The 24,017-nt window shown below is 38.1% G+C and overlaps 1 protein-coding gene across 2 annotated transcripts in view; it reads left to right on the forward strand.

Moving 5' to 3' along the window:
• Positions 1-22,266, forward strand: part of SAMD8 (sterile alpha motif domain containing 8) — a 53,215-nt gene extending 30,949 nt beyond the window's left edge. The window contains exons 2-6 of one of the 2 annotated variants that reach the window (XM_043988223.1): positions 1,848-2,443; positions 8,949-9,044; positions 14,013-14,130; positions 18,882-19,032; positions 19,210-22,266. In XM_043988223.1, coding sequence (XP_043844158.1) covers positions 1,848-2,443; positions 8,949-9,044; positions 14,013-14,130; positions 18,882-19,032; positions 19,210-19,514 — 1,266 coding nt within the window. In that variant the 3' untranslated portion in view covers positions 19,515-22,266. The remainder of the gene's footprint in view (positions 1-1,847; positions 2,444-8,948; positions 9,045-14,012; positions 14,131-18,881; positions 19,033-19,209) is intronic. The other variant, XM_043988224.1, reaches the window with a different exon arrangement.
• Positions 22,267-24,017: the final 1,751 nt, after the last annotated feature.

Consider the following 24,017-nt stretch of genomic DNA (forward strand, 5'->3'; position numbering starts at 1 on the left):
TCCCATATCAACTGCATGTGTATAACCTGTAACAAATCGCTTGCCTTCTCAATGGAGGGAAAGGGGAGAAGAATTTTTTTAAAAGAATGGAAAAAATTGTTTTTGCATATAATTGGAAATATATATATATTTAAAAGCTTCTTGTTTTTAAAATCTAGAAGAGGGACCCTGTATAATACCAATCATAAGAAAATTATAGGCCCTTTGAAATCCAGAGTTACTTTTTTAAGTACTAAAGTAAGATAATGTTTAGTGTAGTATTTATGTTTGTGTACAAATTTATATGTGAATAGTCTGCTTTCTGCTTTCCGTCCTCAATGACAACAGGTAATGCTTAAGTATGCCTTTGTCAACAAGTATTTATTTATTTATTTGTTTTAGTGAGACATTTGGGGTTAAGTGACTTGCCCAGGGTCACACAGCTAGTAAGTGTTAAGTGTCTGAGGCCAGATTTGAACTCAGGTACCCCTGACTCCAGGGGTGGTGCTCTATCCACTGTGCCACCTAGCTGCCCCTTTAAATAATATTATACGACTTTCAAATGATATTAAACCTTTTAAAATTTAGTTCACCAAATACTCTGTGATCACAGTTTTGGAAATGGATTGCCCAATAGAGCTTCTCCCCCCCTCCCCCCTTTTAATAAAAACTGGGTTTCCCTTTCTCACCCAGGCTAGAATTGTAGGTGCTACTCTTGGTCCTGGTCCCAACCTGATCAGCACAGGAGCTTTCATTTTCTCTTGTTTCTGACCTATGCAGATTTGTCCTTTCCTTTAGGCAGCCTGGTAGTCCCAGGGGCACACTATATCAATTCCAAACTTAGTTCAGATACATAATTGGTTTAACCCACAGAAGATCAGATCAGAAATCCAGAGCTCAAGAGATCCGCCAGTCTCAAATTTCTCTATTAGCATGTTGGCTTTCTGAAGGATTATTCAAATGTATAAAAGTTACCCATATTTTCCTCCAATTTATACCTTCTTTTATATAATATTTGTTATGCATATTAAAGATAAAGACAATTCTAAAGAACTTCCAGAAACTAGATGATTCTGTGTTCTATAAAAATGGATCTAGAGAACTTTCTTTTTAGAGCATGTTTGAGAAATATGATGTTCTTTATATCTGAATCTCCTACATACCTCATTTTTTGCTAATAGCCTGAGAGTTATCTAAAATTGATTCCAATCAGAGGATCTAATTTGTAGTTAGAATACCCCAGCACACTGGATTGAGTCCCATGACAAACTTATAGGAAAATATAGACAGATTGTCATCTGTACCTTAGAAGGAACACTCATGGGGAAGCTAGGTGGCTCAGTGGATAGAGCACTGGCCCTGGATTCAGGAGTACCTGAGTTCAAATCCGGCCTCAGACACTTAACACTTACTAGCTGTGTGACCCTGTGTGCCTCACACACACAAAAAAAAAGAGAGAGAGAGAAGGAACACTCACTTTGATGTAATCGCAGATTTATTTGAGTAGCATATGCTTAACATTTTTTTTAAAAAATCTTAATCCCACAAAAGTGGGATTTTTCCTATTTCTAAGATATACTCCCTCATTCTGGAACTGCAGTCATAAATATATTGAAATACAGATATGTATTTATGTATGTATTTCAAGTCTTTGAAAAACATTTTATAAGTGTACAAGTACTTCCTGAATTTAATTTTACTTTTAATGCCTCTAGGAAGCAAATACAGTTTAGCTGTGTTGGTGAGGTGCTTTTTCTAGAATGAATACATACATACATACATACATACATACATACATACATATCTATATAGTTCTGGATACAGAACCTTTTCAGTTCATGCTTAATTTATTCTCTTTTTTTCCCCAGCAGACAACAAAGGAGACAATGGCAGGGCATAACCAACTCTGTATTCGCCGTTGGACTACAAAGCATGTTGCTATATGGCTGAAAGATGAAGGGTTTTTTGAGTATGTAGACATCTTATGCAATAAACATAGACTTGATGGGCTCACACTGCTAACATTGACTGAATATGATCTACGGTCACCTCCTCTTGAAATTAAAGTCTTAGGAGATATCAAAAGGCTGATGTTATCAATACGTAAACTGCAAAAAGTACATAGTGACGTTTTAGAAGAGATGGGTTACAACAGTGACTGTCTTCATAGTCCCATGTCACCTTACATCAGTGTTCTTCAAAGCTCAGACTGGCTTTGTAATGGGGAACTGCCGCATGACTGTGATGGACTTAGCACTGACTTGAATTCAGATCAGCACCAGTACACGAATGGGAAGAACAAACACATGGTTCGAAGATTAGACCCAGAATACTGGAAGACCATATTGAGTTGCGTATATGTGTTCATAGTATTTGGGTTTACATCCTTCATCATGGTTATAGTCCATGAACGAGTGCCTGACATGCAGACTTATCCACCACTACCGGATATATTCCTGGATAGGTAAGTATTTTTTCCAAGTTAATATGTCAATAAAAAAGCCATTTTAATTTGGTTTTAAAAACTAAATAAACAACAGTCTAGAACAAAATGTGGTAATTAGTTTTATGTCTCATTTGGTGGTATACTCCATTTCTTTTATTTAGCATCAGTGTATGAAAGTATACTTTAAAAAAACACCAAAGGGGTGGCTAGGTGGCGCAGTGGATTAAGCACCGGCCCTGGATTCAGGAGGACCTGAGTTCAAATCCGGCCTCAGACACTTGACACTTACTAGCTGTCAAGTCACTTAACCCCCATTGCCCCGAAAACAAAACAAACAAAAAAAACCCAGTTAACTACTTATCCAGTGACTTAGAACTTAGCCCAAATGACTGGAAAAAAATATTAAGAATTCGTTTTCCTACAAGTGTACCTCCATAAGCAATGGACTCTGTTGTTTAAGGACCCACCAGCCACCACCAGTTTTTATAAGTTCTGGGAATCTTGTCATTAACCACAAGGTGAGAAATTTTCTGGACACAGCCACTCTCAAAGAATATCTAAGTTATAGAAGGGTTGTAATTTGTATCTCAGTGTTTAAGCGTGTGCCGATAATGTGATAATGGCTTAGCCATGAAAAATGAGGAAGTTGACGCAGGGTCCTCCTGGGTGTACCCGGCAGGCATTTTGTCCCCTCACTGGCCTCTCACTAATATCGCATGTCCACTATGCAGAACCTCCAATCTTCTGACCCCTTTGCTGATGCAACTAAGGGTGATGAAAAGTGATGGAGTTATTGTAGATTTCTGAGGGTCTCTTCCACATTTAAATATATGATTTTAGGTTTTGATGGTTAACAGAAGTTCTTTTGCATTTTAAGTAATCTTTGGAGACCTACAGGCTTAGCCCAAAAGAACTAGAATTATCACCAACAGAAATATTTGTTGTTCAGTGGTAGTTAACTAAGTTTTAAGAACAGAAATTCTCGACCATTTTGAAGTTATAGCAACTTCTTGTTAGCTTTGGCAAAAGTTCTTTTCCATTTGTACAAGAACTGTGTGCCTCATCTTTGAAGTTCATTGGATTTGAAGTTGGAAGGTACCTTAGTCATCTAATTCAAGCCCTTCATTTTATAGTTGAGGAACTGAGACCCAGAGAAATTAGGTTAGTTACTATATTCAGGTAGTATCTGAGCCAGATACGTGCTCCTCTGACTCAAAACCAAATACTCTCTAAAAGTAAATTAAGGGGGTAGCTAGATGGCGCAGTGGATAGAGCACTGGCCTTGGAGTCAGGAGTACCTAAATTCAAATCCGGCCTCAGACACTTAACACTTACTAGCTGTGTGACCCTGGGTAAGTCACTTAACCCCAATTGCCTCACTAAAAAAAGAAAGTAAATTAAGGGGCAGCTAGGTGGTGCAGTTGATAGAGCACCGGCCCTGGAGTCAGGAGGACCTGAGTTCAAATCTGGCCTCAGACACTTGACACTTACTAGCTGTGTGACCCTGGGCAAGTCACTTAACCCTCATTGCCCCACCCCCAAATTAAATTAAAAACAACTTAGACATGATTTATGTGGGACATGTAAAATTATTAACTGGAGTTTGTAACATATTTGTTACTTATAAATTAGAAGCTTTAGCATTAGTTTTGGGATATTAAGCATTTATTAAAGTATACCAAATCTGTTTGTTTGTTGGGGCAATGGGGGTTAAGTGACTTGTCCAAGGTCACACAGCTTGCAAGTGTCTGAGGCCGGATTTGAACTCAGGTACTCCTGAATCCAGGGCTGCGCCACCTAGCTGCCCCACCAAATCTTAATAAAGAGAGAACACTTGGCTCAGAAAGTTAAGGTAAGGCCTATCTAGCCTAGAACTCCAGCCTGGCCTGCTTCTTCCTCCAAGTCCTCTACCACAAGCTTGTTGAAGAGCAAAACTGCAGTGGAAGTTTTGTGTCCCGAGGAGAGGCAGTCCTTACACACTGCTTCAAGCTAATTGGCTAGCATTACCCAAATCCATTGGTTCACTAGACTTGAGGGAAGTCCATGAGCAGAATGTGCAGAGGTCCAAGAACCTACACCCTGAGAGCCAGCATCTCAGGTAGGTGTGGTTTCAATCAAGTCAACTTCAGGTGAGTCAATCAGCACAGTCCAATCAATGTAATCCAATCAATCCCCTTGAGCTGATGCCTTTGGGCATTCCAAAACTCATTATTTTTTTACATATTAAAAAATGATTTGGTCTGTATTTGCCTCAAAGGATCTATAATCTTTGTGTGCCCCTTTTTTTTTTTTTTGGGTGGGGCAATGAGGGTTAAGTGACTTGCCCAGGGTCACACAGCTAGTAAGTGTCAAGTGTCTGAGGCTGGATTTGAACTCAGGTCCTCCTGAATCCAGGGCCAGTTCTTTATTCACTGCACTATCTAGCTGCCCCCACAGAATCTATAATCTAAGAGACCAGAGTTAAAAGTTAACCATTCAAACATTTATTAAGAGCCTGCTATCCACAAACGTTATGCTAGATACTAAGAATACAAAAACAAATGGTAGTTTTTTCCTTCAAGGAGCTTACATTCTACAGAAGAGACAAAATATACAATATTGTAGGCCTGTAAGCCTATAGAAAACATGGACAGAGTAAATACAAGTTAATTAGGAGATGTGAGAGACCGACCAGCAGCAAGGGGATGTCAGGAAAGACCTTAAGGTGATGCTTGAGCCAAGTTTTTCGGGAAGCTAAGGATTCTAAGAGACAAGGAAGGAATAGAGAGCATTCCAGGTATGGGGACCAGCCTTTGGGAAGGCATGGAGAGAGGGAAGGCCAGTTTGGTTGGAATACAGAGTGTGTGAGGGAGAACAGTGTATGCTAAGCCTGAAACCTAGGAGGAGAGCCAAGTCAGTTGTGAATGACTTAAATCCCAAACAGAAGAATTTGTATTTGATCCTACCCTGAAGCTTACCGAGGAGGTGGTTAAGAACGGTTTTCTTTTCTTTTTTTTTTTTTAAATTAATAAAGTATTTTTTTTTCTGTTACATGTAAAGATAGTTCTCAACTTTTGTTTATACAAGCTTTACAATTTCAGATTTTTCTCTCTCCCTCCCCCCTCCCTTAGACAGAAGGTAATCTGATATAGGTTAACATTAAACATATTTCTGCATTAGTCATGTTATAAGAGAAAAAATCAGAGCAATGATGAAAACCTCAAAATAGAAAAAAACAACAGCATCAAAAACAAAAGAAATAGTATGGTTCATTCAGCATCTATACTCCGCAGTTTTTTTTTTTTCTTGGATTTGGAGATCCTCTTCCATCACAAGTTCCCTGGAACTCTTCTGTGCCATTGCATTGGTGAGAAGAATATAGTCCATCACAGTAAATCAACATTCAATGTTGATACTGTGTACAATGAAGAACGGTTTTCTTGACTTATACATAATTTTTTTTGGAAATTTCTTAAATATAATTGAAAGTTTTCAATAATTGGATGATAAAAGTAGCAACATGTAAATTAGTTCTCTCAATAGCCGAGTGCTATTTGGAATGTGTTCATATTAGAAGCTAATGTCCTTTTAGGAGGTTTTACTTTCAGCTGACTTGGTTCCTTTCCTGTATATTTGCTGTCAGGTTTAATTTGTTCTGCAAAGGCAACTTCAGAGAGAGTTTCAAAGTAAATACCTTTCCGTGGCTCACAGACACTAAAGAAAATCAAAGCCAAAGAAGGGTAGAGGCAATAGGGACCCAGATGTGTGGGACTATGGAACACAGTGTCTTTGCAGTGAAAATTAAGAAGTAACAGTTAATTCCATTGTTTCCTTAATGACTTCCCATCCCACACTCGGGTGATGTAACAAGTTAACATTTCACTGTATCAGCAAAGTGCTACCAAAAAGTTTATCATTAAAATAAGTTTTTCTTATTGCGTATCTTATAGACTATATGGGGATTTCACTCCTTAAAGCAGAGTAGTCTCAAAACTAGGGGCCACAAGTAGCCACGAAACTCTCCAGTGCAGCTGAAATGTTTAACAAAATAAATGCAAGTACAGTACAACACAGATAATGTGAATTTGTGGTTTTCTAAGTCAATATGCTGCTGGCAGGAATCCATTTCTATTTGAGTTTTTTTGTTTTTTGTTGGGTTTTTTTAGGGCAATGAGGGTTAAGTGACTTGCCCAGGGTCACACAGCTAGTGTGTGTCAAGTGTCTGAGGCCGGATTTGAACTCAGGTCCTCCTGAATCCAGGGCCGGTGCTTTATCCACTGTGCCACCTAGCTGCCCCTTCTGTTTGAGTTTGATACCACACTGCCTTTAACTATTCTAGATTCAACTTTGGGTGTGTTTTGAGGTTATTCAGATTTATCTTAATTTGTTTTCTGTTTTTAGAAGCTCTTGCTAAAATCTAGATTCTAGGCTTCAAATGTGTCTCCTTGTTGGTAGAAGGCTTCTGTTTCCATTGGTATTGATTATTGTTAAATTCCAGATAAGCAGAGGTAAGCTTTTGAAATAGTTGTTGAAATTTGGAAACTCTTCTGAAATTGTCTGTTAGTGCTTCAGAAGACTTGAACTATTTGCTTAATTAAGCTAGCTTTCTACCTATGATATGCTAAGTGCCTACCATTTGTATAGCTCAAACTTAAATACAGAGACTTTTGTGTAAGCTGTCTAGCAATGTTAGTTGATACCTTCCCTAAAATTTAGTCTTATAGAGTTGTTTGGAGCACTAAGATCATAAGTGACTTGTCTAGGGTCACCAAATAGCTAGTATTTATATATCAGAAAGCTGTTATCAGGGAATGGAGGGATCAGGTCTTCCTGGTTTCCAGGTTGGCTCTTTATCTGCTATTCTACACTGCCACCACCATCAATCCCTACGTTCCTACCACCTGGCAAATTAGATAATGCTTTAAAACCACATAACAACCTTGGGGTGTAGGTGCCATTATTATCCTCGTTTTACAGATTAGGAACCTGAGGCAGATAGACATTAAGTGACTTGCCCAGGGTCACATACACAGCTTCCAAGTATCTTGAGACTGAACTTGAACTCAGTTATTCCTGAGACTATTCTCTCTCTCTCTCTCTCACACACACACACACACACACACACACACACTCTCTCTCTCTCTCTCTCTCTCTCTCTCACACACACACACACACACACTCTCTCTCTCTCTCTCTCTCTCTCTCTCTCTCTCTCTCTCTCTTTCTCTCTCACTCACATTCTCACTCACACTCACTTGCCTCTTTTCCTTCCTTTATTCTTTCCTTCCTTCTAGGTTTACATGTTATATTCCTTTTAGAAGAATATGAATTCCTTGAGACTTGGAACTCTAATAATCTTCAGATATTTCTAGAATTGCCATGTAGAATTAGATTTGTTCTTTTTGGGGTGGGTGAATAAAAAGAATAAAGCTAAAACTATTGGCAGAAGTTATATGAAGGCAGATCCCAGTTCCACATAAAGAAAAAATTGTGGAATGGCCAGAAATACTGTGAAAGAGGTAATGACTTCCTCACCATAGAAGCTTTTAAGTGGAAACTTAATGACCACTTACTGGGGAGATTGTGATATTGATTATTTAGGTAGAGATTAAACTAGATGACCTTTGAAGTCCTTTCTAGAACAAGGATTCCATGGTTCACCCATCAGCAAGCATATTCTGATAAGTAGAGGGGAGAGGCAATTTAAGAGCAATGTAATATTGATCAGTAGTTGAATCATTCCGAATGGTTTAGGTGTGGTCTAGTCAGAAGGCCAAAGAAGAGAATTAGATCTTAAGAGCTGAGGATTCTCAAAAAAAAATATTGAAAATACATGTTATTGGAATTTATCAATTGAAAACATTAAAGATAAAAATATTCTAAGCTTTATTTTACAAATGCTTTTTCTTGAAGAACTTAAAATAAATAAATAAATAAAGCTTGGGATAGTTATTCAGTTTTTTTTCCCCCCCAAACCTTTTGAAGTCATGAAATCCCAGAGTTCTCTAAAGGTACAGTTGTATTTACAAACATTAAATGGTTGGTAATACTTCATTTATACAAACATTACACTTATCTTGCATCCACAACTCTGAAGTGGTGGTGGCAGTGGTGACAGCTGCAGTGGTGGTTATCAGTGTATCATAATAGTGCCCCTACCTTTTTTTTTTAACTAAAAAAACTGTTAAAAAGTTAAACCATCATGCAAATAAATAGTTATTTTTTAAAATTGAATTGAAATCCCTCTTGGTTTCAGAAATTTTCAAGAATTTTAAATATTCTCTCAGATCATTTTCAGCATTCTTAATGTTTTTCGAAGACTGAATTACGAAATATTTCCTATATATGAAACACTTTCCTAAGCCCGTAGTTTTTCTCCTTTGATTACTAAAAATGAGTTTTCTTCTCATCAGCAAAGTGATTCCCTCTGTGTGTGTGTGTGTATACATTATATAATATATATTAGTCCACTTTGAAAGACCTCTTTAAAATTCATCCTACAATAGTAGCATTCTGACCCTCCCTGCCCCCGCTCTCATTTCAGTGTTCCTAGGATCCCATGGGCCTTTGCCATGACAGAAGTGTGTGGTGTCATTCTCTGCTACATCTGGATGCTGGTGCTGCTTCTTCACAAACACAGGTACTTCTTTACTCTAGGCTACAAGTAGTTTAATGTTTTCACTTTTAAGAAACTATCTCAGTACCTTGTTCTAACCTAGATGTTAATAAGCCTATTTTACTTATTTGAAGTTTATTTCCTCCCATGCTTTACTTAAAAAAAAAAAAGATCACAGTGTGAGAACAATTGAGAGGAAGATAATTTGGGTGGGAGGTATTATGGGGGTTAGATTAAAATAAAATATTACTGTCTTCATATTTGGAAGTTTATGTCCTTAGGGTTCTGGATCCACATTTGAGTCATTTGAATAAGGAATTGGAGTGAGGTGTAGAAAGACTACACAGGGGAAGCTGGGTGACCCAGTGGATGGAGTACCAGCCCTGGATTCAGGAGGACCTGAGTTCAAATCTGGCCTCAGACACTTGACACTTACTAGCTGTGTGACCCTGGGCAAGTCATTTAACACTCATTGCTCTGCCCAAAAAAAAAAAAAAAAAAGACTACACAGCTGCAGAATAATTGACTAAATCATCACCTAGCTAGTCTTTTGCTCACTTGAGGGGGGGGGGCGGCAGGACAATGAGGGTTAAGTGACTTGCCCAGGGTCACACAGCTAATAAATGTCAAGTGGCTGAGGCAGGATTTGAACTCAGGTTCTCCTGAATCCAGTGTTGGTGTTTTATCCATTGCACCACCTAGCTGCCCCTTTTCCTCACCTTTGGTAGCAGAGTATTTTCTTTCTTTCTTTTTTTTTTTTTTTTAGTGAGGCAATTGGGGTTAAGTGACTTGCTCAGGGTCACACAGCTAGTAAGTGTTAAGTGTCTGAGGCCGGATTTGAACTCAGGTACTCCTGACTTCAGGGCTGGTGCTCTATCCACTGTGCCACCTAGCTGCCCCGCAGAGTATTTTCTTAAGAGAAGATCCCCTTCAAAAGCATTTAGGGTTTTTTTGTTTTGTTTTGTTTTGTTTTCTAGTGAGGCAGTTGGGGTTAAGTGACTTGCCCAGGGTCACACAGCTAGTGTTAGGTGTCTGAGGCCGGATTTGAACTCAGACTCAAAAAGCATTTAGTTTTATAAAGTTTTATAAACTCAAAAGCATTTAGTTTTATAAAGAACACACTGGGGGGCAGCTAGGTGGCGCAGTGGATAGAGCACCGGCCCTGGAGTCAGGAGTACCTGAGTTCAAATCCGGCCTCAGACACCTAACACTAGCTGTGTGACCCTGGGCAAGTCACTTAACCCCAACTGCCTCACTAAAAAAAAAAAAAAAAAAAGAACACACTGTTCCTTACTATGAGATGAGTTATTGAAGTACATATTGTTCTTTAGTTTATTGAATTTTGAAGTCATGTTCAGTATGTTTATATAAGTAAACACAGCACCACGATGTGGCTATCCACTGTTATAGCAAATGAAAAGCTAGTAAATACCATATGTTTATTTCTCTTTGGCTTTTAAAAAATCTCTCACCAAAGAAGAAATGTGGGGCAGTTAGATGGTGCAATGGATAGAGCACCAGCCCTGGAGTCAGGAGTACCTGAGTTCAAATCCGGCCTCAGACACTTAACACTTACTAGCTGTGTGACCCTGGGCAAGTCACTTAACCCCAATTGCCTCACGAAAACAAACAACAAAAAAACAACAAAAAAGAAGAAATGTGAATCTCCTTTTCTGCCTTAGGGTGAGGAAGGAATGCCATTTCTTTGGGTTTGAAAGGGGAAAAATGGCATAAGCATTGCTATTTTATTGTCCATATAGCTCTGGAACATTTGAATGAATTAATTAACAATCTTTGACATTCTTCTTCACTTAAGGTAAATCACAGATAGCTTTGGGTCTGAGGTAGCAGTTCTTTTGGTTCTTTTAAGACTGTTGATAGGTAAATATAGTGGGAAATGGACTGAATTTGGTGTCAAGATGATAGCTTTGTGATCTTGGGCAAGTCACTTTACTATCTAGGCCATGGTTTCCTATTCAGTAAAATTAAGGGATTGCCTAGATGATGTGTAAGACCCCTTTTAGCTCTAAATCTTATGATTCTAGGAAAGCAAGCAGTATGTAGCAGAAAGTCTCAATTTCATATACAGTTCTCTTTTCTGTTCTATGTATGTGGAAAATGCCTTTTTTGGTATTTGTTAAGTTCAGAGTAAAAAAATTCAATTTATAAATTGTTAGATTCTGTAACTCTCCCTTCTGGCCATATCAACTCTGAATACAGTTCTGCCCCATTTTGAAAGTCTGGCTCTTTTACTCTGGGTGTTGCTTGGGGCTGGAGATAGTATGTACATATACATCATTACTACTTCCCAATTTGACACTCATATTCCATAAAATTTTCATGAACTTTTAAAAAATACCCATTAGTCGGGGCAGCTAGGTGGCGCAGTAGATAGAGCACTGGCCCTGGATTCAGGAGTACCTGAGTTCATATCCAACCTCAGACACTTAACACTTACTAGCTGTGTGACCTTGGGCAAGTCACTTAACCCCAATTGCCTCACAAAAAAAGAGAAAAAGAAAAAAAGAGAGAAAAAATAGCCATTAGTACCAGATCTCAAGCTGTATTAAAAAACAGTAATTATCAAAACAATCTGGTACTAGCTAAGAAATAGAGAGGTGGATCAGTGGAATAGAATAGGTACAAATTGCACTATGGTAAATGACTATAGTAATATAGTATATGATAAATCCAATGATCCAAGTTTTTGGAACAAAAACTCATTGTTTAACAAAAACTGCTGGGAAAACTGGAAAACAGTATGGCAGAAACTAGGTATAGACCAACATCTCACACTGTATAGTAAAATAAAGTCAAAATGGGTCCATGATTTACACATAAAGGATGATTTCATAAGCAAATTAAGGGAGCATGGAATTGTTTATCTGTCAGATTTATGGGCTGGGGAAGAATTTAGGACCAAAGAAGATAAAGAAAATACAATTAAATATAAAATAGATCATTTTGATTATATAAAATTAAAAATTAAAAAGCTTTTGCACAAACAAAACTAACATAACCAAGATTATAAGGAAAGCAGAAAACTGGGGATTTTTGAAGGCCTCGTTTCTCAGATATATTGAGAACTGTGTCAAATTTATAAAAATACACGTCATTCTCCAGTTCATAAATGGTCAAAGGATATGAACAGACAGTTTTCAGACAAAGAAATCAAAGCTATCTATAGTCATGAAAAAATGCTCTAGATCCCTATCGATCAGAGAAGTGCAAATTAAAACAACTCGGAGGTATCACCTCATACCTATCAGAGTGGCAAATATAACAAAAAAGGAAAATATTGGATGTTGAAGGGGATGTGGTAAAACTTGGGTGCTTTTCCACTGTTGGTGGAGTTGTGAACAAATCCAACCATTCTGGAGAGCAATTTGGAATTATGCCCAAAGGGCATGCACACTCTGATCCAGCAATATCACTGCTAGGTGGACATCCAAAAAAAAAGAGAAAAAGACCTATTTGTACAAAAATATTTATAGCAGCTCTTTTTGTGGTGACTGATTTGGAAATCAAAGGAAGGCCCATTAGTTGGGGAATGGCTAAACAAGCTGTGGTATATGATTATAATGGAATATGATTATGCTTTAAGAAATGACAGGCAGGGTGATTTCAGAAAGGTCTGGAAAGACTTGTGTGAACTGATATATAGCGAAGAAAGCAGAACCAAGAGAACGTTGAGCACAGTGACAGCAATATTGTTTGATGAAGAACTGTGAAAGACATAACTATTCTCAATGATACAATGATCCAAGACAATCCCAAAGGGCTATCGATAAAACATACTATCCACCTCCAAAGAAAGAATTGATGTTGATGGAACACAGACTGAAGCAAGCTATTTTTCACTTTCTTTCATTTCCTTTTTCTCAAATTTTCTTGTACAAAATTACTAATATGGTAATGTTTTACATAATTGCACATGTATGACCTTTATCCAATTGCTTGACGCCTCAGGAAAGGGGAAGGGATAGAATTTGGAATTCAAAACCTTAAATAATTTTTTTTAAATGATACCCATAAGAATCAAAGAAGTTGGTTCTATGGGAAACTTCAAAAGTTTGGGAAAAACCTAGTGCCATATTAGATGCAAGTATGGATATGGCTACAATAGAAAGGGTTCAAAGCATGGTGGGTCCTCTTAGAACATGGCCCTGGCCCTGCCCTGAAGGAGCTCCCTTGTCCACGAAATAGAGGTGAGAAGGTATGGGGCAGCTCAGCAGTGGAGGAGCCATACACTATAATCACCATTACAAATCAGTATTTGAAGGGGGCAGCTAGGTGGCACAGTGGATAGAGCACCAGCCCTGGAGTCAGGAGTACCTGAGTTCAAATCTGGCCTCAGACACTTAACACTTACTAGCTGTGTGACCCTGGGCAAGTCACTTAACCCCAATTGCCTCACTTAAAAAAAAAACAAACAACAAATTATTTTATTTGAGCCAAATGAGTGACATTCAATCTAGTTTTCCAAACAGAGAAAACATTAGGAATTAGATTTTATTGGGCCACCACCATTGAGGCAGGACCTCTGACATGAGAGGTGGGAGGCTTGAGACTGAGTCCTCAACTAAAGGGAGATAATAGTACTTAACACTTTACAACTCACAGGGTGGTTGTGAGTTGGTCTTCCCCATTAGGTTAGTAGTTTCTTGAGAGCAGGACTTCTGTGGGATCTATTTTGTATTCTCATTACCTAGCGAAGAATTTTCAATCTCCTAAATGCTCAATGAGATACTTGTTGATTTGAATCAACCATCTTGCAGGCTTTCACTAACATTGTAACCTTGTACCAGTCATTCGGCTTTTCTGGACCCTTGTTTCCTCATCTGAAAATGAGAGGACTGGACCAGGTGACCTCTAAGGTCTCCTCCAATTCTAAGAGTCTATGTTTTCTTTCTTATTATTCTGTTTGTTAAATAGATATTTGAACTCCCCTTGATATGAATTTTTTTCTCCTTTTGAATACTCAATTTACAGGTCAATACTTCTGCGAAGACTCTGCAGCCTGATGGGCACTGTATTCTTGCTTCGCTGCTTTACCATGTTTGTGACTTCCCTCTCTGTGCCAGGACAGCATCTCCAATGTTCTGGAAAGGTAACTGGCTACATTTTCCCCCTCTCTTTTTTTATTAGAGTAGAGCATTGGCATGATTGCATTATTTGGAACATTTCTAACTGTATGTTATATATTAATAATGGGTGCTTTTCAATATTTGCAGTGCACATAGTAAACATCCAGGTGGGTGAGACCAAACAAATATCTTTGGATTCCTGAAAATTAGTTTGTCAAGTGAAATCAGTATAAGAATTTTAAAAACTTGGGGGCAGCTAGGTGGCACAGTAGATAGAGCACTGGCCTTCAATTCAGGAGGACCTGAGTTCAAATCCAGCCTCAGACACTTGACACTTAACTAGCTGTGTGACCCTGGGCAAGTCACTTAACCCTCAATGCCCTGCAAAAACAAAACAAAACAACAAAAAAAAGAATTTAAAAAACCTATTTCCCCATTTATTCTGGCTCTGAAAAATAGCTCATAGTACTAGCTATGAATAGCCAATGAAATGCTGCGGGTGACTTGTTATATTAAATGAAGACTCATTGTTCCTTTGACCCTCTTTTCAGGATTAAGGCTTCCAGATTCAGATCCTAAAATCATAGTGTGCTAAAAGGAACAGGAACTATATAATCCAACCCCTTTACTTTATAGATGAAGAAAATGAAGCACTTGGAAATTAAGTGACTTGTCCATCGCTACATTAATATTAAATGTTCAGAAGCTATGTCTGCCTAAGATACTAACTATAATTGGCTCTAGTCAGAGCAACATCCCTGAAATTAATGCAGGAGTCTCCTCTACGGTATTCCAGGCAGTTGGTCATCTAGCTTTTGCTTAAATACCATAATGGGGATTTGAGTACTTAACAGTCCATTTTCAGATGGCTCTGATTGCCATAAAGTTCTTTATTCGAGTGATTCACAGTATGAGTCCTAATCAGAATTGTTCAAGGAGTAGTGCAAAAGTAGAATGGGCTGCTTCGAGAAGTAGTAAGTTCCTCCTTAGGCAGATTCTTCGAGATGAGCAGTTGTCAGGAATGTTGTAGAAAGAATTCTTGTTCAGCTAGAAATTGTCCTGGATGGCATCCGGTCATACTTGTAGGTCTTATGTTCTGTGAATCTGAGGCCTAGATACAGGTTCAGCTCTACCACTAACTAGCTAGGTGATGTTGGAAAAGCCACTGAACTTCTGCTCTCTATGTGCTCACATGGACAGTGGACGAGATTACTGCCAAGTGCCTGTCTAACTCTAATTGTCTCTCAGATGATGGAAATCTGCCTCCTCGTAACATTTACCTCTGTCTTCCAGAGGCAAACACAACGAGTGTAATCTTTCTTCCACAGGATAGATAGCCTTTGAACTGTTTGAAGACAGATATCATTGCCCTCTCAATTCTCCCTCCCTGTGGTCTTCTCTTTTCCTAGTTCCTTGTATTGTTTTCATGTTACTGTTTCTAGATCCTTTTCAGGCCTGCTAATTGTCCCCTCTGGATATACCTCCATTTTGTCAATCTCCCCATTAAAACATGACAGTCAAATATAACCCAGTGCTCCAGATCTTTCCAGTCTTTTTTTTACCTATGTAGAGAACTACTTGATTGAATTTTCCAGTTTTCATTTGATTATTCTGGTATGTTGTAAACATGGCCAGTATGTTTCTTTGTGGATTGTTGGGGGGTAATAGAAGCACAGAAAATAGTTATTGAACATAATCTCTATTTAAATTTTTTTAAAAAGAGGGCGCCATAAAAATACTTATTTCTTACCAGCACTTTATGCACAAAATTTGTTGTTGCATTTTGTGCTAAATTTAGGCCAAATAAGTATTTATTCAACTTTTCTAGATACTGTGTTTAATAAATTGTTTCATATTTCGTATGTTTTGGTGTATATGTTTGCACTGTTCAAAATATTTTAAATCCTATTTCTTCTACTCTGATTTAAACAATAGAAGAGTTAATAGGTAATTAAGGCACCAAAGAAGATAAAGAACTAAAAATATATCCTTAGAGTTAAGAGATGACAGAGCAGCTAGGTGGCACAGTGGAGTACCTGAGTTCAAATCTGACCTCAGACACTTAACACTTACTAGCTGTGTGACCCTGGGCAAGTCACTTAACCTGAATTGCCTCACTAAAAAAAAATAATAATAAATAAATAATTTTTTTTAAAAAGAGATGACACAATTTTCTGTAGGTATTAGGAGGATTTAATTGCCAAGGGAAAAGGAAAAAAAAATTAAGATATCGCTTAGCAGATAGACTACCTAAGAGAAATTTAAAAGATAATCTAAATATAATGAGAAACTTGGTCCTGGGAAGGATTTACTGAAGGGGCTGATTCCTAAAGGAATGAGTGGTATAGTACAAAATAGTGCAAGATATAGTCCAAAGAAAAATTTCATAGTAGATAAACTACCAGCAGAAGCCGGTCTTTTTTTCTGTCTAATGCCAATGATTTTTATCAGTTTTTTATATATGGAAATTTCTATTTTAATCTACCCTTAATACTGTTAATTGCTCTGAGTTTTGTTATAACCTACTTTTTGACCTATATTATTTGTGGCATCATTTTTTAAAATGGGTACTTGAAACTATCTCTAAATGTAACTGGAAAATAATAAAGTATTTATATGGAAAAAATGGGTACTTGAGAAGGCATCCAGATCACATCTTATTACAGGAAAACCCCTAGTGCCATTCTCATGGTAGACTCCTATAGTGAATAAAAGGCAAGGAAAAGGGCCGGCTCAGGATGAGGAAGACCTGAGTTCAAATCCTGCCTCTGAAGCACAGCTGGGTAATAGTAGGAAATTCATTTAACTTTTCAGTGTCCCCAAACAATTCCTCCACACTGTCAATTATAGGCGAGTTGCCAGTCTGTGTCATTGGGAAGAGTTCACTGCAGTTCATGAGGCATTAAGCTAGATCACTGGAAATAGCATCCCTAGCCTATGGGGAGTGGGAATAAAACAGAATATTTCTGTGAAAGAAGCTAGGCAGTGAATTAGTCATCAGAGACTGCCCCAAACATAGGAAAGAAAACCCTGAAGCAAATACCTATACCTGTCTTTGTCAGTGCTCCCTATTGTTTGCAATGTAATACGGGTGATCTTGGTGGACTTTTGGAATATTTGAGGGGGAAAGAAATAAGGAGAACTGGAATGAATAAATGAAAAAACTGTTCCTGAACACAAAAGCAAGACAGTTCCTTCCTTTAAGGAGTTTACATTCTAATAGAGGGGGACAACACCTGGGGGGCAGTGGTGGGTCACAAGGGATGGTGAGTAGAACCAGAGGGCAATTGATTTACATTCCCTTAACTGTAGCAATGGCAATATTAATTTGATTATGGTTTCATGGTCAAAGGGCAGGAGGAAAGATGACAAGATGATGACTGGGAGGGAATGTGAAGCATGTAGGGCTTGGGCTGGATAGAGTATGCTATGTGACAGACTCACCAATCAGGATGACATAGATCACCAGGTGTGAGATCTGGACCCGAGAGGGCCAAGTGTGTTAGGAGAATGTAGTCGGAGAAGTTGGCAAGATTTAGTGCTTGTTCTAAAGATGCAGTGCCAAGATAGATGGCAAGAAGATGGCCACAGTAGAGATTAATTTCTGCTTTTTAGCTGTCATTACTGCTTCCTCTCTTTGTCTTGCCAGCTTTTCCCAGTGATTTCACTTCCTTTCCCCCAAAGTAAATGCTGCTGCCTCCCTAGCTTCAAAATAGGATAGACAACACGAACGTTGAAATTGAAAGCTAGATAATGAATTAGCAATATGATAGGAACTGAGAGTGCCATGATTAGAGGGTATGATCACACTTAAATTAACCTTGTTCCCCATGAGTACTTGGATATCAGCTAGCTCTCAAGGTGGATTTCAAAGGAGACTAGAGTGATCTTTAGCCAGTACTGAGTAAACAAGTAACGCTGCCAATAATCATCGGTCCTCAGTAAGTATTACTGACAAGAGATGTTTCTCTGGTCGGTAGCTAGCCTTGCTAATACAACTTATTCAGATGTCCCTATGACTCACCTTTCCTTAGGATAGATTAGGGTTAGTCTCATCCAGTATTTCCTATAGATTATATAAGTGCTCTCACTGTGCCAGTGACTAGGCCTTGAAAATACTTTAGTTGGGGGCAGCTAGGTAGCAAGCACAATGGATAGAGCACTGACCCTGGAGTCAGGAGGACCTGAGTTCAAATCTGGCCTCAGACACTTGACACTTACTAGCTGTGTGACCCTGGACAAGTCACTTAACCCCAATTGCCTCACCAAAAAGAAAAAAAAGAAAATACTTTAGTTAGGGCAGCTAGGTGGCACAGTGGATAGAGCATCAGCCCCGGAGTCAGGAGGACCTAAGTTCAAATTCAGCCTTTGATACTTAGTGTAACTATGGAACCCTGGGCAAGTCACTTTACCCTGATTGCCTCCACCCAAAAAAAATAATTTAGTCACAGTGAGCTTGAGTAGAAGAGTCTGACCTATATAAAGTGGTTTGAGCTGATGACTGACTTCATACATGTTTGAATTAATAAGTCAAGCACAGTTCACTTAATGAATTGTTAGGTTGGACTGGAATTAGACTGAATTTAGTCATTTTTACTTAGGCATCATTCATCTTCTGAATCATTCAGTATTTGAATTATGTTGAGAATTTCATGTGGGAAACCTGAAGTTAGATTTTGGGGCATTTTAAATTTTTTTTTTTTTTGGCTGGGCAATGGGGTTTAAGTGATTTTGGGGCATTTTAAATGCTGGTCTCCTGTTTTTCTCATCTTAGCTGTACGGCAGTGTTTGGGAAAAGCTGCACCGAGCCTTTGCCATATGGAGCGGCTTTGGTATGACCTTGACTGGAGTACACACTTGCGGAGATTATATGTTTAGTGGCCACACGGTTGTCCTGACTATGCTGAATTTCTTCGTTACTGAATGTAAGTATCCATCCATCATCATGATGACTTTACTCTTTGCATCCTTAGTGAAGGTTAGAGGAGTATGGCATATGTTAGTGTCCTGTCTGAGGAGGATGTGTGTTTAAAAGCTGGTTTATGGAATATGTGAATGAAGACTTGCTTGTGGTTTTAAACTGAAGTTTCTTTTCTTTCCAGATACACCAAGAAGCTGGAATTTCTTGCATACTCTGTCCTGGGTCCTCAACCTCTTTGGAATCTTCTTCATTCTGGCTGCACATGAACATTACTCTATTGATGTGTTTATTGCCTTTTATATCACCACAAGACTCTTTTTGTATTACCATACTTTGGCCAATACCAGAGCATATCAGCAGAGTAGGAGAGCAAGGATCTGGTTTCCCATGTTTTCTTTTTTTGAGTGCAATGTTAATGGTACAGTACCTAATGAGTATTGTTGGCCTTTTGCAAAACCGGAAGTCATGAAAAGATTAATTGGTTGAAGAATGTGTCTTTGTAAAGGGTTCATGATCAAATATACAGAAATGCGTACAAAAACCAATAACTTTTTTTTCCCCTCTTGTCTTTCTGAATGGCTTGTTAGTTGACAGAGTGGGGCTTTCTGTGCTTAGCAAGGCTGTGGTTGTAAAAAGTAATACTTGACAACTCAAGAGTACTCTACTCAAGTAGGCATTTGAACAGAAAGCTCAAATAATCTTTTTCCATTTAGGGTGGGGTCAGGGAAGGAGAATACAGATTTTGTTTTTGTATTTTGAAATAGGTCTATTTCTTGTTGAAAAGAAGTTTCTGTTGATTACTGGCATGACAATATCCAAGGAATAACATTTTGTTGAAGCTGCTTCCGGTTATCTTCAAAGAAAAAAAAAAAACCACAAGCAATACTTGTCATTTAAGCAGATCTCTCTCTGTGTCTCTCTCTCATTCTCCTTCCTTCTCTCTCTCTCTCTTTCTCGCTCTCACACACACACACACACACACACACACACACACACACAGAAAGTGTAATTCTGAAGAATGAATACGTTTTATTGGCTAATAACTGCCTTCTGAGTCTGCCATCTCTCTGAGAAGATACTGTGTTACACCAAGATGCCTGAAACTAGGAGAAAAAAATGAAAGGGGCATTGGATGGGGTGGACAGAGTGCTAATGATAAAGCCCTCAACAGATGCAAGTCACTAACCCCACTGCATTTGTGACCAGAGGAGCAAACAGTATAAAATATTTCCTCTCCACTTGGGGGCCTCAGTTTGGCCTTCAGTTGGTAAGAAGAGATGGCCTCCACATTCATAGAAAAATAACTACAGTTTAGTTTTAGTGATGTCATCTTGAACAAACTTGTACTTTTTAAAGATAAATTATTTAACTAGAGAAATGGGAGTGTTTTCTAGATGTTGAACAAGCTTTTTATGCCCTGTTAATAAGGAAAATAAGCATGTGATTATTTAATTTCTGCAGGGGGAAAAGGTTTAGTAGCAAATTTCTAAATTTTTTCCCCTTCTGTTTTTGATTTTTGAAGTTTCTGGTTCATTTAAAAATGAGCGAGTATGTTTAGAGACTCAAAGACAGGTATTTTGTTTTTGTTTTTGTTTTTTTAAGCACAAACTTGTAAATACATTTTTTTAATAAAGTCTTATTTCAGCAGCCAGCACATTAGATTAGCTGCTTGTTTACAACACTAGAAGTTAAGTATACTGAATAATTTAGCTTCTAAGATACCAATGGTCACTTTTTTGAATGATTCTGTTTTGTGGTTGTGACTAGAGAATAGTTAAAAACTGGAGTTTGAAATCTTTGGCAGGTGTATGGAGTGTGCCCTGCTCTTAGCCAGCCTCTGAAAACCCTGTGGGTGAGCTTAGCTTCATTGTGCCGTCTTACATTTCTTTTTATGCATAGGAAGTTGGAGAAGGCACTTGTATGTGAGGGATTTAGCTTGAGGCCCTAAATGAGGCCATCCTAGTAACAACCTGCTCCTTCTTTGCCTTTTTCTTTTGTCACTTTAATTAATCTCCCTCCCATCAGCTGCAAAGGACCCAGGATGGATTACTAAGGAAAGTATTATTATCCTAGCAAGATTCATCTTGGTACTAGGGTGACCTCAATTTGTGTCAGCTTTGAACTTTACCTTTTAAGTTCACCCCGAATGTCAATCAGAGATACCAAGTGTGGAACAAGGCTAATTTAAGTTTTATTATGCTCTGTAGTCTCTGACACTTCCAATCCTTATAACATCTTAAATTGTCCATCTTCTTATATTGGGGGGAGGACAAAAATGCTGACATTTCATCCAAGGAAATTGTGTTGTCTTGAAGGATGTTTTTTTTTTCTGTGCCAGTCAGAGTAATGAATATTAAACTGATCTGTTGGGGCAGCTAGGTGGCACAGTGGACAAAGTACCAGCCCTGGATTCAGGAGGACCTGAGTTCAAATTTGACCTCAGACACTTGACACTTACTAGCTGTGTGACCTTGGGCAAGTCACTTAATCCTCATTGCCCCACAAAAACAAAAAACAATTTAAAAAAGAACCAAAAAAAAACCCCTGTTCTGTCCCCTCCCCTTTGAGGTCAAAAGATGGCCAGTGTTATTACTTTATTTCCTGACTGGCAAAAAGAATTGAACACCTCCTTTTTGGAACTCAGATATAGTGTAGCTTAGCTGGAAAAGGTCAGACAATTGCTTTGGGAGAAACTTTTCAACATATGTTGTAATATTAATTCATATACGTTAAATACCCATTTAATGATCAGTTTCATCTTTAGTCTTTTCTCCTTGTAATTTTAAGACTCAAAAAGAAAAATGCAATTACCTTTTCAGAGCTATTGACATTGAGAGCATCTTACTGTGGGCTGCTTTCAAGCTTCATTAGCTGCCAGGACTTTATAACTTTTCACCCTGGAATTTACTCATATCTATTGTTGGAGCAAAAAGTAGAGGTTTGTAATTTATTATTGTAGCTATTTTAAGACAGTGTTTACATAAACTAAAGTGATCATCTCGAAGGCTCTTTCCCAAAAGACTTTGAGACAAAATTCTTTTCAGTTTTTTAAATGTGAAATATATAGATATATATTCTTGTAAATTTTTTTGTCCAGAAATTTCCAATTTTACCTTTGAATCTTTTTTTTTTTCCTTCTTAAAAGCCAAGCCATAGTGATAACATTTATGTTTACATTTTGGGCTTCAGATGTTTGGTTAGAGAAGCTACATGCACTAGGTCTACATCATTGTTGTATGACATTGGTGAGGCGCTCACATCACCAAGAATTCAGGGTTTAAGCTTCCCCATTTTCAGGGTGCTGTGGAGTCATGTGTAGAAGGAAAGACGAGGGTTTGAATTTGGCAAGCAAAAATAGGTAGTTTCCTTTCTAGCCTCAATGTAGTTGCTGTGGTCCTGAGACTCTAGGGTTCCATTCTTTAGACCAGTGAGTGAGTGTTGCTATTTTAGTCACTACTGAAGTACAGTGGGGCACAGTAGGAGGCCTTGAAAAAGGGAAGCTTACCATTGATTCAGCAAATAATGGGCCCTACTGTTCCACTGAATCCCTAATGCCTCTCCTCCTCTCTTTCTCTAATCTCACATGGCCAGAGAGAAAAAGCAAAACTGCACCAACTTTGTAAAAATTGCAAATGGTTGGAGTATCCGTTTTTTACATCTTATCATGGTCTTTTGGGTTTTTTGAAGGAAGAAATCAGTAAATTTAGATTTAGAGATAGGGATTTGAATAAGGGAGTTGTTCAAAGACAAAATTCACTGATTAGAAACTTGGTTTCAAAAACAGAATTTTAAGAATGACATTATAAGTACTCTTCCTTTCTTTTTTCCCTGTATTGTTGTTTCATGGAACTCCAGGAAGCCAACAGATACAAAAAGAGAATGAGAGATGGCATCTAGGTAGTGTAATGGATTCAGTTTTCAGGGGATCTGTTTAGAAAATGTTAGTTTAGGGGGCAGCTAGGTGGCCCAGTGGATGAATCACCGGCCCTGGATTCAGAAGGACCTGAGTTCAAATCCAACCTCAGACACTTCATATTAGCTGTGTGATCTTGGGCAAGTCACTTAACCCTCATTTCCCCGCAAAAAAAACCTGAAAATGTTAGTTTTGGGGCATCTAGGTGGCACAGTGGATAGAGCATCAGCCCTGGAGTCAGGAGGACCTGAGTTCAAATTAGGGCTCAGACACTTGACACTTACTAGCTGTGTGACCCTGGGCAAGTCACTTAATCCCAATTGCCTCACCAAAAAAAAAAAATTGTTAGTTTAATGTTACTGAAATACCAATAACACTAATCTGCTGTTTGTATTCAAAAAATATCACTAATTTCATGTGAACTTTTTTTTGTTATTACAAAATGCCAGAATACTCTAACCAAATTCTTGTTTTAAACTTGCTAGTTTAGTAAACTTAATTTTTATGGTCTTTTTTATAGACTTCAAATATCACTAATAAATTCTAACATTCGTCATGGCTAGTCTAGTAGGGGTGTTCAGTTATTTAAGATGAATACAAATGAACTCTGTTAGAATATTCAGTTGCTTTTAAAACAGTATCAGTTTCATTTGGATGCTTTCAAAGCCAACTGAGGTATGCTAATTAGTATCCAACTTTGCTTAACAGGTTAAAGAATTTGTTTTTGACAAAACTTGGACTGAATAAATTGTGTCTGGGGGGGTGAATTTGTCAGTGACATCTAAGGCCAAAGGGTTGCAATAATTAACATAACTACATTTTCCCTCAATGTGTTTGAACAAATTTGAAAAGATTGTAATTAGTATGGGAGGAAGAATTTGTCACCACTCACCCACCCCACCCTACTACCAATTTATAATAACTAAAATTTAATTCACTTTTTTCATAGTAAATCCAGTGGTGGCCTTGACTAAATCTGTAAACCATATAATTCAGTCACTATGAGCTGCTTTTTTATCATGCTTTCTTCCCCACACTAAGTGAAGGACATTGCAGGTCCTTATTCAAAGCACTCC

The sequence above is a fragment of the Dromiciops gliroides genome, chromosome 2 (genome assembly GCF_019393635.1).
Source record: "Dromiciops gliroides isolate mDroGli1 chromosome 2, mDroGli1.pri, whole genome shotgun sequence".
Taxonomy (NCBI): domain Eukaryota; kingdom Metazoa; phylum Chordata; class Mammalia; order Microbiotheria; family Microbiotheriidae; genus Dromiciops; species Dromiciops gliroides.